At 62.4% G+C, this 16,122-nt stretch overlaps 2 protein-coding genes across 2 annotated transcripts; both read right to left on the reverse strand.

The window, feature by feature from the left end:
• Positions 1-1,798: 1,798 nt before the first annotated feature.
• On the reverse strand, positions 1,799-5,410 carry LOC126232306 (trichohyalin-like). Its single transcript, XM_049942589.1, has 3 exons — positions 5,211-5,410; positions 3,915-5,034; positions 1,799-3,799 (listed from the first exon to the last, which is right to left on the reverse strand). The coding sequence occupies exons 1-3, from the start codon at positions 5,408-5,410 to the stop codon at positions 1,799-1,801; spliced, it is 3,321 nt and encodes a 1,106-aa protein (XP_049798546.1).
• Positions 5,411-5,695: 285 nt separating this feature from the next.
• On the reverse strand, positions 5,696-16,080 carry LOC126232307 (trichohyalin-like). The gene is made up of 10 exons (XM_049942590.1): positions 14,917-16,080; positions 14,540-14,734; positions 12,577-14,454; positions 11,571-12,220; positions 10,967-11,462; positions 10,628-10,822; positions 8,432-10,570; positions 7,450-8,099; positions 6,992-7,369; positions 5,696-6,815 (listed from the first exon to the last, which is right to left on the reverse strand). Exons 1-10 carry the CDS (start codon positions 16,078-16,080, stop codon positions 5,696-5,698), a joined length of 8,865 nt encoding a protein of 2,954 aa, XP_049798547.1.
• Between the last annotated feature and the right edge of the window lie 42 nt (positions 16,081-16,122).

The raw sequence follows: 16,122 nt of genomic DNA on the forward strand, positions 1-16,122 counted from the left end.
TTTACATGTTCAACTGCCCAAAAAACATTGAACATGGAGGTACGCTCCTGTAACCGGAGGCTATAGAGTGTTTCTGCGCCGCTGTTTGTCCGCCGCTGTTTCTGCGCAGCTGTTTCTGCGCAGCTGTTTCTGCGCATCTGTTTCTGCGCAGCTGTTTCTGCACAGCTGTTTCTGCGCAGCTGTTTCTGCGCAGCTGTTTCTGCGCAGCTGTTCCTGCGCAGCTGTTCCTGCGCAGCTGTTCCTGCGCAGCTGTTCCTGCACAGCTGTTCCTGCGCAGCTGTTCCTGCGCAGCTGTTTCTGCGCAGCTGTTTCTGCGCAGCTGTTTCTGCGCAGCTGTTCCTGCGCAGCTGTTCCTGCGCAGCTGTTTCTGCGCAGCTGTTTCTGCGCAGCTGTTCCTGCGCAGCTGTTTCTGCGCAGCTGTTTCTGCGCAGCTGTTTCTGCGCAGCTGTTTCTGCGCAGCTGTTTCTGCGCAGCTGTTTCTGCGCAGCTGTTTCTGCGCAGCTGTTTCTGCGCAGCTGTTTCTGCGCAGCTGTATCTGCGCAGCTGTATCTGCGCAGCTGTTTCTGCGCAGCTGTTTCTGCGCAGCTGTTTCTGCGCACTGTTTCTGCGCAGCTGTTTCTGCGCAGCTGTTTCTGCGCAGCTGCTTCTGCGCAGCTGCTTCTGCGCAGCTGTTTCTGCGCAGCTGTTTCTGCGCAGCTGTTTCTGCGCAGCTGTTTCTGCGCAGCCGTTTCTGCGCAGCCGTTTCTGCGCAGCCGTTTCTGCGCAGCCGTTTCTGCGCAGCCGTTTCTGCGCAGCCGTTTCTGCGCAGCCGTTTCTGCGCAGCCGTTTCTGCGCAGCCGTTTCTGCACAGCCGTTTCTGCGCAGCCGTTTCTGCGCAGCCGTTTCTGCGCAGCCGTTTCTGCGCAGCCGTTTCGGCGCAGCCGTTTCCGCGCAGCCGCTTCCGCGCAGCCGCTTCCGCGCAGCCGCTTCCGCGCAGCCGCTTCCGCGCAGCCGCTTCCGCGCAGCCGCTCCCGCGCAGCCGCTCCCGCGCAGCCGCTTCCGCGCAGCCGCTTCCGCGCAGCCGCTTCCGCGCAGCCGCTTCTGCGCAGCTGTTTCTGATTTTCTGATGAGACTTCACTGCAACAGCATGGGTGACGAACTCCGTACGCGCGCGTGGTCTAGAGATCCTACCACGCGCGTACGGGATTCAACTTTACATGTTCAACTGCCCAAAAAACATTGAACATGGAGGTACGCTCCTGTAACCGGAGGCTATAGAGTGTTTCTGCGCCGCTGTTTCTGCGCCGCTGTTTCTGCGCCGCTGTTTCTGCGCAGCTGTTTCTGCGCAGCTGTTTCTGCGCACCTGTTCCTGCGCACCTGTTCCTGCGCAGCTGTTCCTGCGCAGCTGTTCCTGCGCACCTGTTCCTGCGCAGCTGTTCCTGCGCAGCTGTTCCTGCGCAGCTGTTCCCGCGCAGCTGTTCCCGCGCACCTGTTCCCGCGCACCTGTTCCCGCGCACCTGTTCCCGCGCAGCCGTTCCCGCGCAGCCGTTCCCGCGCAGCCGTTCCCGCGCAGCCGTTCCCGCGCAGCCGTTTCCGCGCAGCCGTTTCCGCGCAGCCGTTTCCGCGCAGCCGCATCCGCGCAGCCGCTTCCGCGCAGCCGCTTCCGCGCAGCCGCTTCCGCGCAGCCGCTTCCGCGCAGCCGCTTCCGCGCAGCCGCTTCTGCGCAGCCATCTCCGCGCAGCTGTTTCTGATTTTCTGATGAGACTTCACTGCAACAGCATGGGTGACGAACTCCGTACGCGCCCGTGGTCTAGAGATCCTACCACGCGCGTACGGGATTCAACTTTACATGTTCAACTGCCCAAAAAACATTGAACATGGAGGTACGCTCCTGTAACCGGAGGCTATAGAGTGTTTCTGCGCCGCTGTTTCTGCGCCGCTGTTTCTGCGCCGCTGTTTCTGCGCAGCTGTTTCTGCGCAGCTGTTTCTGCGCACCTGTTCCTGCGCACCTGTTCCTGCGCAGCTGTTCCTGCGCAGCTGTTCCTGCGCACCTGTTCCTGCGCACCTGTTTCTGCGCAGCTGTTCCTGCGCAGCTGTTCCTGCGCAGCTGTTTCTGCGCAGCTGTTTCTGCGCAGCTGTTTCTGTGCAGCTGTTCCTGCGCAGCTGTTTCTGCGCAGCTGTTTCTGCGCAGCTGTTTCTGCGCAGCTGTTTCTGCGCAGCTGTATCTGCGCAGCTGTATCTGCGCAGCTGTTTCTGCGCAGCTGTTTCTGCGCAAATGTTTCTGCGCAGCTGTATCTGCGCAGCTGTATCTGTGCAGCTGTATCTGCGCAGCTGTTTCTGCGCAGCTGTTTCTGCGCAGCTGTTTCTGCGCACTGTTTCTGCGCAGCTGTTTCTGCGGAGCTGTTTCTGCGCAGCTGTTTCTGCGCAGCTGCTTCTGCGCAGCTGTTTCTGCGCAGCTGCTTCTGCGCAGCTGCTTCTGCGCAGCTGTTTCTGCGCAGCTGTTTCTGCGCAGCTGTTTCTGCGCAGCTGTTTCTGCGCAGCCGTTTCTGCGCAGCCGTTTCTGCGCAGCCGTTTCTGCGCAGCCGTTTCTGCGCAGCCGTTTCTGCGCAGCCGTTTCTGCGCAGCCGTTTCTGCGCAGCCGTTTCTGCGCAGCCGTTTCTGCGCAGCCGTTTCTGCGCAGCCGTTTCTGCGCAGCCGTTTCTGCGCAGCCGTTTCTGCGCAGCCGTTTCTGCGCATACGTTTCTGCGCAGCCGTTTCTGCGCAGCCGTTTCTGCGCAGCCGTTACTGCGCAGCCGTTTCTGCGCAGCCGTTTCTGCGCAGCCGTTTCTGCGCAGCCGTTTCTGCGCAGCCGTTTCTGCGCAGCCGTTTCTGCGCAGCCGTATCTGCGCAGCCGTTTCTGCGGAGCCGCTTCTGCGCAGCCGCTTCTGCGCAGCCGCTTCTGCGCAGCCGTATCAGCGCAGCCGTTTCTGCGCAGCCGTTTCTGCGCAGCCGTTTCTGCGCAGCCGTATCTGCGCAGCTGTATCTGCGCAGCTGTTTCTGCGCAGCTGTTTCTGCGCAGCTGCTTCTGCGCAGCTGCTTCTGCGCAGCTGCTTCTGCGCAGCTGCTTCTGCGCAGCCGATTCTGCGCAGCCGCTTCTGCGCAGCCGCTTCTGCGCAGCTGTTTCTGCGCAGTCGTTTCTGCGCAGCCGTTTCTGCGCAGCCGTTTCTGCGCAGCCGTTTCTGCGCAGCCGTTTCTGCGCAGCCGTTTCTGCGCAGCCGTTTCTGCGCAGCCGTTTCTGCGCAGCCGTTTCTGCGCAGACGTTTCTGCGCAGCCGTTCCTGCGCAGCCGTTTCTGCGCAGCCGCTTCTGCGCAGCCGCTTCTGCGCAGCCGCTTCTGCGCAGCCGCTTCTGCGCAGCCGCTTCTGCGCAGCCGCTTCTGCGCAGCCGCTTCTGCGCAGCCGCTTCTGCGCAGCCGCTTCTGCGCAATCGCTTCTGCGCAGCCGCTTCTGCGCAGCCGCTTCTGCGCAGCCGCTTCTGCGCAGCCGCTTCTGCGCAGCCGCTTCTGCGCAGCCGCTTCTGCGCAGCCGCTTCTGCGCAGCCGTTCCTGCGAAGCCGTTCCTGCGAAGCCGTTCCTGCGCAGCCGTTCCTGCGCAGCCGTTCCTGCGCAGCCGTTCCTGCGCAGCCGTTCCTGCGCAGCCGTTCCTGCGCAGCCGCTTCTGCGCAGCCGCTTCTGCGCAGCCGCTTCTGCGCAGCCGCTTCTGCGCAGCCGCTTCTGCGCAGCCGCTTATGCGCAGCCGTTCCTGCGCAGCCGTTTCTGCGAAGCCGTTTCTGCGCAGCCGCTTCTGCGCAGCCGCTTCTGCGCAGCTGTTTCTGATTTTCTGATGAGACTTCACTGCAACAGCATGGGTGACGAACTCCGTACGCGCGCGTGGTCTAGAGATCCTACCACGTGCGTACGGGATTCAACTTTACATGTTCAACTGCCCAAAAAACATTGAACATGGAGGTACGCTCCTGTAACCGGAGGCTATAGAGTGTTTCTGCGCCGCTGTTTCTGCGCCGCTGTTTCTGCGCCGCTGTTTCTGCGCAGCTGTTTCTGCGCAGCTGTTTCTGCGCAGCTGTTTCTGCGCAGCTGTTGCTGCGCAGCTGTTCCTGCGCAGCTGTTCCTGCGCAGCTGTTTCTGCGCAGCTGTTCCTGCGCAGCTGTTCCTGCGCAGCTGTTCCTGCGCAGCTGTTCCTGCGCAGCTGTTTCTGCGCAGCTGTTTCTGCGCAGCTGTTTCTGCGCAGCTGTTCCTGCGCAGCTGTTCCTGCGCAGCTGTTTCTGCGCAGCTGTTTCTGCGCAGCTGTTCCTGCGCAGCTGTTTCTGCGCAGCTGTTTCTGCGCAGCTGTTTCTGCGCAGCTGTTTCTGCGCAGCTGTTTCTGCGCAGCTGTTTCTGCGCAGCTGTATCTGCGCAGCTGTTTCTGCGCAGCTGTATCTGCGCAGCTGTATCTGCGCAGCTGTATCTGCGCAGCTGTTTCTGCGCAGCTGTTTCTGCGCAGCTGTTTCTGCGCACTGTTTCTGCGCAGCTGTTTCTGCGCAGCTGTTTCTGCGCAGCTGCTTCTGCGCAGCTGCTTCTGCGCAGCTGTTTCTGCGCAGCTGTTTCTGCGCAGCTGTTTCTGCGCAGCTGTTTCTGCGCAGCTGTTTCTGCGCAGCTGTTTCTGCGCAGCCGTTTCTGCGCAGCCGTTTCTGCGCAGCCGTTTCTGCGCAGCCGTTTCTGCGCAGCCGTTTCTGCGCAGCCGTTTCTGCGCAGCCGTTTCTGCGCAGCCGTTTCTGCGCAGCCGTTTCCGCGCAGCCGCTTCCGCGCAGCCGCTTCCGCGCAGCCGCTTCCGCGCAGCCGCTTCCGCGCAGCCGCTTCCGCGCAGCCGCTTCCGCGCAGCCGCTTCCGCGCAGCCGCTTCCGCGCAGCCGCTTCCGCGCAGCCGCTTCCGCGCAGCCGCTTCCGCGCAGCCGCTTCTGCGCAGCTGTTTCTGATTTTCTGATGAGACTTCACTGCAACAGCATGGGTGACGAACTCCGTACGCGCGCGTGGTCTAGAGATCCTACCACGCGCGTACGGGATTCAACTTTACATGTTCAACTGCCCAAAAAACATTGAACATGGAGGTACGCTCCTGTAACCGGAGGCTATAGAGTGTTTCTGCGCCGCTGTTTCTGCGCCGCTGTTTCTGCGCCGCTGTTTCTGCGCAGCTGTTTCTGCGCAGCTGTTTCTGCGCACCTGTTCCTGCGCACCTGTTCCTGCGCAGCTGTTCCTGCGCAGCTGTTCCTGCGCACCTGTTCCTGCGCAGCTGTTCCTGCGCAGCTGTTCCTGCGCAGCTGTTCCCGCGCAGCTGTTCCCGCGCACCTGTTCCCGCGCACCTGTTCCCGCGCACCTGTTCCCGCGCAGCCGTTCCCGCGCAGCCGTTCCCGCGCAGCCATTCCCGCGCAGCCGTTTCCGCGCAGCCGTTTCCGCGCAGCCGCTTCCGCGCAGCCGCTTCCGCGCAGCCGCTTCCGCGCAGCCGCTTCCGCGCAGCCGCTTCTGCGCAGCCGTCTCCGCGCAGCTGTTTCTGATTTTCTGATGAGACTTCACTGCAACAGCATGGGTGACGAACTCCGTACGCGCCCGTGGTCTAGAGATCCTACCACGCGCGTACGGGATTCAACTTTACATGTTCAACTGCCCAAAAAACATTGAACATGGAGGTACGCTCCTGTAACCGGAGGCTATAGAGTGTTTCTGCGCCGCTGTTTGTCCGCCGCTGTTTCTGCGCATCTGTTTCTGCGCAGCTGTTTCTGCACAGCTGTTTCTGCGCAGCTGTTTCTGCGCAGCTGTTTCTGCGCAGCTGTTCCTGCACAGCTGTTCCTGCGCAGCTGTTCCTGCGCAGCTGTTCCTGCGCAGCTGTTCCTGCGCAGCTGTTCCTGCGCAGCTGTTTCTGCGCAGCTGTTTCTGCGCAGCTGTTTCTGCGCAGCTGTTCCTGCGCAGCTGTTCCTGCGCAGCTGTTTCTGCGCAGCTGTTTCTGCGCAGCTGTTCCTGCGCAGCTGTTTCTGCGCAGCTGTTTCTGCGCAGCTGTTTCTGCGCAGCTGTTTCTGCGCAGCTGTTTCTGCGCAGCTGTTTCTGCGCAGCTGTTTCTGCGCAGCTGTTTCTGCGCAGCTGTATCTCTGCAGCTGTTTCTGCGCAGCTGTTTCTGCGCAGCTGTTTCTGCGCACTGTTTCTGCGCAGCTGTTTCTGCGCAGCTGTTTCTGCGCAGCTGCTTCTGCGCAGCTGCTTCTGCGCAGCTGTTTCTGCGCAGCTGTTTCTGCGCAGCTGTTTCTGCGCAGCTGTTTCTGCGCAGCTGTTTCTGCGCAGCCGTTTCTGCGCAGCCGTTTCTGCGCAGCCGTTTCTGCGCAGCCGTTTCTGCGCAGCCGTTTCTGCGCAGCCGTTTCTGCGCAGCCGTTTCTGCGCAGCCGTTTCTGCGCAGCCGTTTCTGCGCAGCCGTTTCTGCGCAGCCGTTTCTGCGCAGCCGTTTCTGCGCAGCCGTTTCTGCGCAGCCGTTTCTGCGCAGCCGTTTCTGCGCAGCCGTTTCCGCGCAGCCGCTTCCGCGCAGCCGCTTCCGCGCAGCCGCTTCCGCGCAGCCGCTTCCGCGCAGCCGCTTCCGCGCAGCCGCTTCCGCGCAGCCGCTTCCGCGCAGCCGCTCCCGCGCAGCCGCTCCCGCGCAGCCGCTTCCGCGCAGCCGCTTCCGCGCAGCCGCTTCCGCGCAGCCGCTTCCGCGCAGCCGCTTCTGCGCAGCTGTTTCTGATTTTCTGATGAGACTTCACTGCAACAGCATGGGTGACGAACTCCGTACGCGCGCGTGGTCTAGAGATCCTACCACGCGCGTACGGGATTCAACTTTACATGTTCAACTGCCCAAAAAACATTGAACATGGAGGTACGCTCCTGTAACCGGAGGCTATAGAGTGTTTCTGCGCCGCTGTTTCTGCGCCGCTGTTTCTGCGCCGCTGTTTCTGCGCAGCTGTTTCTGCGCAGCTGTTTCTGCGCACCTGTTCCTGCGCACCTGTTCCTGCGCAGCTGTTCCTGTGCAGCTGTTCCTGCGCACCTGTTCCTGCGCAGCTGTTCCTGCGCAGCTGTTCCTGCGCAGCTGTTCCCGCGCAGCTGTTCCCGCGCACCTGTTCCCGCGCACCTGTTCCCGCGCACCTGTTCCCGCGCAGCCGTTCCCGCGCAGCCGTTCCCGCGCAGCCGTTCCCGCGCAGCCGTTTCCGCGCAGCCGTTTCCGCGCAGCCGTTTCCGCGCAGCCGCATCCGCGCAGCCGCTTCCGCGCAGCCGCTTCCGCGCAGCCGCTTCCGCGCAGCCGCTTCCGCGCAGCCGCTTCTGCGCAGCCGTCTCCGCGCAGCTGTTTCTGATTTTCTGATGAGACTTCACTGCAACAGCATGGGTGACGAACTCCGTACGCGCCCGTGGTCTAGAGATCCTACCACGCGCGTACGGGATTCAACTTTACATGTTCAACTGCCCAAAAAACATTGAACATGGAGGTACGCTCCTGTAACCGGAGGCTATAGAGTGTTTCTGCGCCGCTGTTTGTGCGCCGCTGTTTCTGCGCAGCTGTTTCTGCGCAGCTGTTTCTGCGCATCTGTTTCTGCGCAGCTGTTTCTGCACAGCTGTTTCTGCGCAGCTGTTTCTGCGCAGCTGTTTCTGTGCAGCTGTTTCTGCGCAGCTGTTTATGCGCAGCTGTTTCTGCGCAGCTGTTTCTGCGCAGCTGTTTCTGCGCAGCTGTCTCTGCGCAGCTGTCTCTGCGCAGCTGTCTCTGCGCAGCTGTCTCTGCGCAGCTGTCTCTGCGCAGCTGTTTCTGCGCAGCTGTTTCTGCGCAGCTGTTTCTGCGCAGCTGTTTCTGCGCATCTGTTTCTGCGCAGCTGTCTCTGCGCAGCTGTTTCTGCGCAGCTGCTTATGCCTAGCTGTTTCTGCGCAGCTGTTTCGGCGCAGCTGTTTCGGCGCAGCAGTTTCGGCGCAGCTGTTTCGGCGCAGCTGTTTCGGCGCAGCTGTTTCGGCGCAGCTGTTTCGGCGCAGCTGTTTCGGCGCAGCTGTTTCGGCGCAGCTGTTTCGGCGCAGCTGTTTCGGCGCAGCTGTTTCGGCGCAGCTGTTTCGGCGCAGCTGTTTCGGCGCAGCTGTTTATGCGCAGCTGTTTATGCGCAGCTGTTTATGCGCAGATGTTTATGCGCAGCTGTTCATGCGCAGCTGTTCATGCGCAGCTGTTCATGCGCATCTGTTTCTGCGCAGCTGTTTCTGCGCAGCTGTTACTGCGCAGCCGTTCCTGCGCATCCGTTCCTGCGCAGCCGTTCCTGCGCAGCCGCTTCTGCGCAGCCGCTTCTGCGCAGCTGTTTCTGATTTTCTGATGAGACTTCACTGCAACAGCATGGGTGACGAACTCCGTACGCGCGCGTGGTCTAGAGATCCTACCACGTGCGTACGGGATTCAACTTTACATGTTCAACTGCCCAAAAAACATTGAACATGGAGGTACGCTCCTGTAACCGGAGGCTATAGAGTGTTTCTGCGCCGCTGTTTCTGCGCCGCTGTTTCTGCGCCGCTGTTTCTGCGCCGCTGTTTCTGCGCAGCTGTTTCTGCGCAGCTGTTTCTGCGCAGCTGTTTCTGCGCAGCTGTTTCTGCGCATCTGCTTCTGCGCAGCTGTTTCTGCACAGCTGTTTCCGCGCAGCTGTTTCCGCGCAGCTGTTTCCGCGCAGCTGTTTCCGCGCAGCTGTTTCCGCGCAGCTGTTTCCGCGCAGCTGTTTCTGCGCAGCTGTTTCTGCGCAGCTGTTTCTGCGCAGCTGTTTCTGCGCAGCTGTTTCTGCGCAGCTGTTTCTGCGCAGCTGTTCCTGCGCAGCTGTTCCTGCGCAGCTGTTCCTGCGCAGCTGTTCCTGCGCAGCTGTTCCTGCGCAGCTGTTTCTGCGCAGTTGTTTCTGCGCAGCTGTTTCTGCGCAGCTGTTTCTGGGCAGCTGTTCCTGCGCAGCTGTTCCTGCGCAGCTGTTTCTGCGCAGCTGATTCTGCGCAGCTGTTCCTGCGCAGCTGTTCCTGCGCAGCTGTTTCTGCGCAGCTGTTTCTGCGCAGCTGTTTCTGCGCACTGTTTCTGCGCAGCTGTTTCTGCGCAGCTGTTTCTGCGCAGCTGTTTCTGCGCAGCTGTTTCTGCGCAGCTGTTTCTGCGCAGCTGTTTCTGCGCAGCTGTTTCTGCGCAGCTGTTTCTGCGCAGCTGTTTCTGCGCAGCTGTTTCTGCGCAGCCGTTTCTGCGCAGCTGTTTCTGCGCAGCCGTTTCTGCGCAGCCGTTTCTGCGCAGCCGTTTCTGCGCAGCCGTTTCTGCGCAGCCGTTTCTGCGCAGCCGTTTCTGCGCAGCCGTTTCTGCGCAGCCGTTTCTGCGCAGCCGTTTCTGCGCAGCCGCTTCTGCGCAGCCGCTTCTGCGCAGCCGTTTCTGCGCAGCCGTTTCTGCGCAGCCGTTTCTGCGCAGCCGTATCAGCGCAGCCGTTTCTGCGCAGCCGTTTCTGCGCAGCCGTTTCTGCGCAGCCGTATCTGCGCAGCCGTATCTGCGCAGCCGTTTCTGCGCAGCCGTTTCTGCGCAGCTGTTTCTGCGCAGCTGCTTCTGCGCAGCTGCTTCTGCGCAGCTGCTTCTGCGCAGCCGTTTCTGCGCAGCCGTTTCTGCGCAGCCGTTTCTGCGCAGCCGTTTCTGCGCAGCCGTTTCTGCGCAGCCGTTTCTGCGCAGCCGTTTCTGCGCAGCCGTTTATGCGCAGCCGTTTCTGCGCAGCCGTTTCTGCGCAGCCGTTTCTGCGCAGCCGTTTCTGCGCAGCCGTTTCTGCGCAGCCGTTCCTGCGCAGCCGTTCCTGCGCAGCCGTTTCTGCGCAGCCGTTTCTGCGCAGCCGTTTCTGCGCAGCCGCTTCTGCGCAGCCGCTTCTGCGCAGCCGCTTCTGCGCAGCCGCTTCTGCGCAGCCGCTTCTGCGCAGCCGCTTCTGCGCAGCCGCTTCTGCGCAGCCGCTTCTGCGCAGCCGCTTCTGCGCAGCCGCTTCTGCGCAGCCGCATCTGCGCAGCCGCTTCTGCGCAGCCGCTTCTGCGAAGCCGCTTCTGCGCAGCCGTTCCTGCGCAGCCGTTCCTGCGCAGCCGTTCCTGCGCAGCCGTTCCTGCGCAGCCGTTCCTGCGCAGCCGTTCCTGCGCAGCCGTTCCTGCGCAGCCGTTCCTGCGCAGCCGTTCCTGCGCAGCCGTTCCTGCGCAACCGTTCCTGCGCAGCCGTTCCTGCGCAGCCGTTCCTGCGCAGCCGTTCCTGCGCAGCCGTTCCTGCGCAGCCGTTTCTGCGCAGCCGTTTCTGCGCAGCCGTATCTGCGCAGCCGTTTCTGCGCAGCCGTTTCTGCGCAGCCGTTTCTGCGCAGCCGTTTCTGCGCAGCCGCTTCTGCGCAGCCGCTTCTGCGCAGCCGCTTCTGCGCAGCCGCTTCTGCGCAGCCGCTTCTGCGCAGCCGCTTCTGCGGAGCCGCTTCTGCGCAGCCGCTTCTGCGCAGCCGCTTCTGCGCAGCCGCTTCTGCGCAGCCGCTTCTGCGCAGCCGCTTCTGCGCAGCCGCTTCTGCGCAGCCGCTTCTGCGCAGCCGCTTCTGCGCAGCCGCTTCTGCGCAGCCGCTTCTGCGCAGCCGCTACTGCGCAGCCGCTACTCCGCAGCCGCTTCTGCGCAGCCGCTTCTGCGCAGCCGCTTCTGCGCAGCCGCTTCTGCGCAGCCGCTTCTGCGCAGCCGCTTCTGCGCAGCCGCTTCTGCGCAGCCGCTTCTGCGCAGCCGCTTCTGCGCAGCCGCTTCTGCGCAGCCGCTTCTGCGCAGCCGCTTCTGCGCAGCCGCTTATGCGCAGCTGTTCCTGCGCAGCCGTTTCTGCGCAGCCGCTTCTGCGCAGCTGTTTCTGATTTTCTGATGAGACTTCACTGCAACAGCATGGGTGACGAACTCCGTACGCGCGCGTGGTCTAGAGATCCTACCACGCGCGTACGGGATTCAACTTTACATGTTCAACTGCCCAAAAAACATTGAACATGGAGGTACGCTCCTGTAACCGGAGGCTATAGAGTGTTTCTGCGCCGCTGTTTCTGCGCCGCTGTTTCTGCGCCGCTGTTTCTGCGCAGCTGTTTCTGCGCAGCTGTTTCTGCGCACCTGTTCCTGCGCACCTGTTCCTGCGCAGCTGTTCCTGCGCAGCTGTTCCTGCGCACCTGTTCCTGCGCAGCTGTTCCTGCGCAGCTGTTCCTGCGCAGCTGTTCCCGCGCAGCTGTTCCCGCGCACCTGTTCCCGCGCACCTGTTCCCGCGCACCTGTTCCCGCGCAGCCGTTCCCGCGCAGCCGTTCCCGCGCAGCCGTTCCCGCGCAGCCGTTTCCGCGCAGCCGTTTCCGCGCAGCCGTTTCCGCGCAGCCGCATCCGCGCAGCCGCTTCCGCGCAGCCGCTTCCGCGCAGCCGCTTCCGCGCAGCCGCTTCCGCGCAGCCGCTTCTGCGCAGCCGTCTCCGCGCAGCTGTTTCTGATTTTCTGATGAGACTTCACTGCAACAGCATGGGTGACGAACTCCGTACGCGCCCGTGGTCTAGAGATCCTACCACGCGCGTACGGGATTCAACTTTACATGTTCAACTGCCCAAAAAACATTGAACATGGAGGTACGCTCCTGTAACCGGAGGCTATAGAGTGTTTCTGCGCCGCTGTTTGTGCGCCGCTGTTTCTGCGCAGCTGTTTCTGCGCAGCTGTTTCTGCGCATCTGTTTCTGCGCAGCTGTTTCTGCACAGCTGTTTCTGCGCAGCTGTTTCTGCGCAGCTGTTTCTGTGCAGCTGTTTCTGCGCAGCTGTTTATGCGCAGCTGTTTCTGCGCAGCTGTTTCTGCGCAGCTGTTTCTGCGCAGCTGTCTCTGCGCAGCTGTCTCTGCGCAGCTGTCTCTGCGCAGCTGTCTCTGCGCAGCTGTCTCTGCGCAGCTGTTTCTGCGCAGCTGTTTCTGCGCAGCTGTTTCTGCGCAGCTGTTTCTGCGCATCTGTTTCTGCGCAGCTGTCTCTGCGCAGCTGTTTCTGCGCAGCTGCTTATGCCTAGCTGTTTCTGCGCAGCTGTTTCGGCGCAGCTGTTTCGGCGCAGCAGTTTCGGCGCAGCTGTTTCGGCGCAGCTGTTTCGGCGCAGCTGTTTCGGCGCAGCTGTTTCGGCGCAGCTGTTTCGGCGCAGCTGTTTCGGCGCAGCTGTTTCGGCGCAGCTGTTTCGGCGCAGCTGTTTCGGCGCAGCTGTTTCGGCGCAGCTGTTTCGGCGCAGCTGTTTATGCGCAGCTGTTTATGCGCAGCTGTTTATGCGCAGCTGTTCATGCGCAGCTGTTCATGCGCAGCTGTTCATGCGCAGCTGTTTCTGCGCAGCTGTTTCTGCGCAGCTGTTACTGCGCAGCCGTTCCTGCGCATCCGTTCCTGCGCAGCCGTTCCTGCGCAGCCGCTTCTGCGCAGCCGCTTCTGCGCAGCTGTTTCTGATTTTCTGATGAGACTTCACTGCAACAGCATGGGTGACGAACTCCGTACGCGCGCGTGGTCTAGAGATCCTACCACGTGCGTACGGGATTCAACTTTACATGTTCAACTGCCCAAAAAACATTGAACATGGAGGTACGCTCCTGTAACCGGAGGCTATAGAGTGTTTCTGCGCCGCTGTTTCTGCGCCGCTGTTTCTGCGCCGCTGTTTCTGCGCCGCTGTTTCTGCGCAGCTGTTTCTGCGCAGCTGTTTCTGCGCAGCTGTTTCTGCGCAGCTGTTTCTGCGCATCTGCTTCTGCGCAGCTGTTTCTGCACAGCTGTTTCCGCGCAGCTGTTTCCGCGCAGCTGTTTCCGCGCAGCTGTTTCCGCGCAGCTGTTTCCGCGCAGCTGTTTCCGCGCAGCTGTTTCTGCGCAGCTGTTTCTGCGCAGCTGTTTCTGCGCAGCTGTTTCTGCGCAGCTGTTTCTGCGCAGCTGTTTCTGCGCAGCTGTTCCTGCGCAGCTGTTCCTGCGCAGCTGTTCCTGCGCAGCTGTTCCTGCGCAGCTGTTCCTGCGCAGCTGTTTCTGCGCAGTTGTTTCTGCGCAGCTGTTTCTGCGCAGCTGTTTCTGGGCAGCTGTTCCTGCGCAGCTGTTCCTGCGCAGCTGTTTCTGCGCAGCTGATTCTGCGCAGCTGTTCCTGCGCAGCTGTTCCTGCGCAGCTGTTTCTGCGCAGCTGTTTCTGCGCAGCTGTTTCTGCGCAGCTGTTTCTGCGCAGCTGTTTCTGCGCAGCTGTTTCTGCGCAGCTGTTTCTGCGCAGCTGTTTCTGCGCAGCTGTTTCTGCGCAGCTGTTTCTGCGCAGCTGTTTCTGCGCAGCTGTTTCTGCGCAGCCGTTTCTGCGCAGCCGTTTCTGCGCAGCCGTTTCTGCGCAGCCGTTTCTGCGCAGCCGTTTCTGCGCAGCCGTTTCTGCGCAGCCGTATCTGCGCAGCCGTATCTGCGCAGCCGTTTCTGCGCAGCCGTTTCTGCGCAGCTGTTTCTGCGCAGCTGCTTCTGCGCAGCTGCTTCTGCGCAGCTGCTTCTGCGCAGCCGTTTCTGCGCAGCCGTTTCTGCGCAGCCGTTTCTGCGCAGCCGTTTCTGCGCAGCCGTTTCTGCGCAGCCGTTTCTGCGCAGCCGTTTCTGCGCAGCCGTTTATGCGCAGCCGTTTCTGCGCAGCCGTTTCTGCGCAGCCGTTTCTGCGCAGCCGTTTCTGCGCAGCCGTTTCTGCGCAGCCGTTCCTGCGCAGCCGTTCCTGCGCAGCCGTTTCTGCGCAGCCGTTTCTGCGCAGCCGTTTCTGCGCAGCCGCTTCTGCGCAGCCGCTTCTGCGCAGCCGCTTCTGCGCAGCCGCTTCTGCGCAGCCGCTTCTGCGCAGCCGCTTCTGCGCAGCCGCTTCTGCGCAGCCGCTTCTGCGCAGCCGCTTCTGCGCAGCCGCTTCTGCGCAGCCGCATCTGCGCAGCCGCTTCTGCGCAGCCGCTTCTGCGAAGCCGCTTCTGCGCAGCCGTTCCTGCGCAGCCGTTCCTGCGCAGCCGTTCCTGCGCAGCCGTTCCTGCGCAGCCGTTCCTGCGCAGCCGTTCCTGCGCAGCCGTTCCTGCGCAGCCGTTCCTGCGCAGCCGTTCCTGCGCAGCCGTTCCTGCGCAGCCGTTCCTGCGCAGCCGTTCCTGCGCAGCCGTTCCTGCGCAGCCGTTCCTGCGCAGCCGTTCCTGCGCAGCCGTTTCTGCGCAGCCGTTTCTGCGCAGCCGTATCTGCGCAGCCGTTTCTGCGCAGCCGTTTCTGCGCAGCCGTTTCTGCGCAGCCGTTTCTGCGCAGCCGTTTCTGCGCAGCCGCTTCTGCGCAGCCGCTTCTGCGCAGCCGCTTCTGCGCAGCCGCTTCTGCGCAGCCGCTTCTGCGCAGCCGCTTCTGCGCAGCCGCTTCTGCGCAGCCGCTTCTGCGCAGCCGCTTCTGCGCAGCCGCTTCTGCGCAGCCGCTTCTGCGCAGCCGCTTCTGCGCAGCCGCTTCTGCGCAGCCGCTTCTGCGCAGCCGCTTCTGCGCAGCCGCTTCTGCGCAGCCGCTACTGCGCAGCCGCTACTGCGCAGCCGCTACTGCGCAGCCGCTACTCCGCAGCCGCTTCTGCGCAGCCGCTTCTGCGCAGCCGCTTCTGCGCAGCCGCTTCTGCGCAGCCGCTTCTGCGCAGCCGCTTCTGCGCAGCCGCTTCTGCGCAGCCGCTTCTGCGCAGCCGCTTCTGCGCAGCCGCTTCTGCGCAGCCGCTTCTGCGCAGCCGCTTCTGCGCAGCCGCTTATGCGCAGCTGTTCCTGCGCAGCCGTTTCTGCGCAGCCGCTTCTGCGCAGCTGTTTCTGATTTTCTGATGAGACTTCACTGCAACAGCATGGGTGACGAACTCCGTACGCGCGCGTGGTCTAGAGATCCTACCACGCGCGTACGGGATTCAACTTTACATGTTCAACTGCCCAAAAAACATTGAACATGGAGGTACGCTCCTGTAACCGGAGGCTATAGAGTGTTTCTGCGCCGCTGTTTCTGCGCCGCTGTTTCTGCGCCGCTGTTTCTGCGCAGCTGTTTCTGCGCAGCTGTTTCTGCGCAGCTGTTTCTGCGCAGCTGTTTCTGCGCAGCTGTTTCTGCGCAGCTGTTTCTGCGCAGCTGTTCCTGCGCAGCTGTTCCTGCGCAGCTGTTCCTGCGCAGCTGTTTCTGCGCAGCTGTTCCTGCGCAGCTGTTCCTGCGCAGCTGTTCCTGCGCAGCTGTTCCTGTGCAGCTGTTTCTGCGCAGCTGTTTCTGCGCAGCTGTTCCTGCGCAGCTGTTCCTGCGCAGCTGTTTCTGCGCAGCTGTTCCTGCGCAGCTGTTCCTGCGCAGCTGTTTCTGCGCAGCTGTTTCTGCGCAGCTGTTTCTGCGCAGCTGTTTCTGCGCAGCTGTTTCTGCGCAGCTGTTTCTGCACAGCTGTTTCTGCGCAGCTGTATCTGCGCAGCTGTATCTGCGCAGCTGTTTCTGCGCAGCTGTTTCTGCGCAGCTGTTTCTGCGCAGCTGTTTCTGCGCACTGTTTCTGCGCAGCTGTTTCTGCGCAGCTGTTTCTGCGCAGCTGTTTCTGCGCAGCTGTTTCTGCGCAGCTGCTTCTGCGCAGCTGCTTCTGCGCAGCTGTTTCTGCGCAGCTGTTTCTGCGCAGCTGTTTCTGCGCAGCCGTTTCTGCGCAGCCGTTTCTGCGCAGCCGTTTCTGCGCAGCCGTTTCTGCGCAGCCGTTTCTGCGCAGCCGTTTCTGCGCAGCCGTTTCTGCGCAGCCGTTTCTGCGCAGCCGTTTCTGCGCAGCCGTTTCTGCGCAGCCGTTTCTGCGCAGCCGTTTCTGCGCAGCCGTTTCTGCGCAGCCGTTTCCGCGCAGCCGCTTCCGCGCAGCCGCTTCCGCGCAGCCGCTTCCGCGCAGCCGCTTCCGCGCAGCCGCTTCCGCGCAGCCGCTTCCGCGCAGCCGCTTCCGCGCAGCCGCTTCCGCGCAGCCGCTTCCGCGCAGCCGCTTCCGCGCAGCCGCTTCCGCGCAGCCGCTTCCGCGCAGCCGCTTCCGCGCAGCCGCTTCTGCGCAGCTGTTTCTGATTTTCTGATGAGACTTCACTGCAACAGCATGGGTGACGAACTCCGTACGCGCGCGTGGTCTAGACATCCTACCACGCGCGTACGGGATTCAACTTTACATGTTCAACTG

This window comes from Schistocerca nitens, unplaced genomic scaffold (assembly GCF_023898315.1).
Source record: "Schistocerca nitens isolate TAMUIC-IGC-003100 unplaced genomic scaffold, iqSchNite1.1 HiC_scaffold_468, whole genome shotgun sequence".
Lineage (NCBI taxonomy): Eukaryota > Metazoa > Arthropoda > Insecta > Orthoptera > Acrididae > Schistocerca > Schistocerca nitens.

Coding starts and splice junctions, on each gene's coding strand:
- LOC126232306 (XM_049942589.1), bottom strand. CDS start 5,410: ATGGCTGCGCGGGAACGGCTGCGCGGGAACGGCTGCGCGGGAACAGGT. Junction 5,035..5,210: donor GAACAGGTGCGCAGGAACAG/GTGCGCAGAAAC, acceptor CGCGCGTGGTAG/GATCTCTAGACCACGCGCGC. Junction 3,800..3,914: donor AACATGTAAAGTTGAATCCC/GTACGCACGTGG, acceptor GCGGCTGCGCAG/AAGCGGCTGCGCAGAAACGG.
- LOC126232307 (XM_049942590.1), bottom strand. CDS start 16,080: ATGTCTAGACCACGCGCGCGTACGGAGTTCGTCACCCATGCTGTTGCA. Junction 14,735..14,916: donor TAGCCTCCGGTTACAGGAGC/GTACCTCCATGT, acceptor ACGGCTGCGCAG/GAACAGCTGCGCATAAGCGG. Junction 8,100..8,431: donor TTTTTTGGGCAGTTGAACAT/GTAAAGTTGAAT, acceptor GCGCCGAAACAG/CTGCGCCGAAACAGCTGCGC.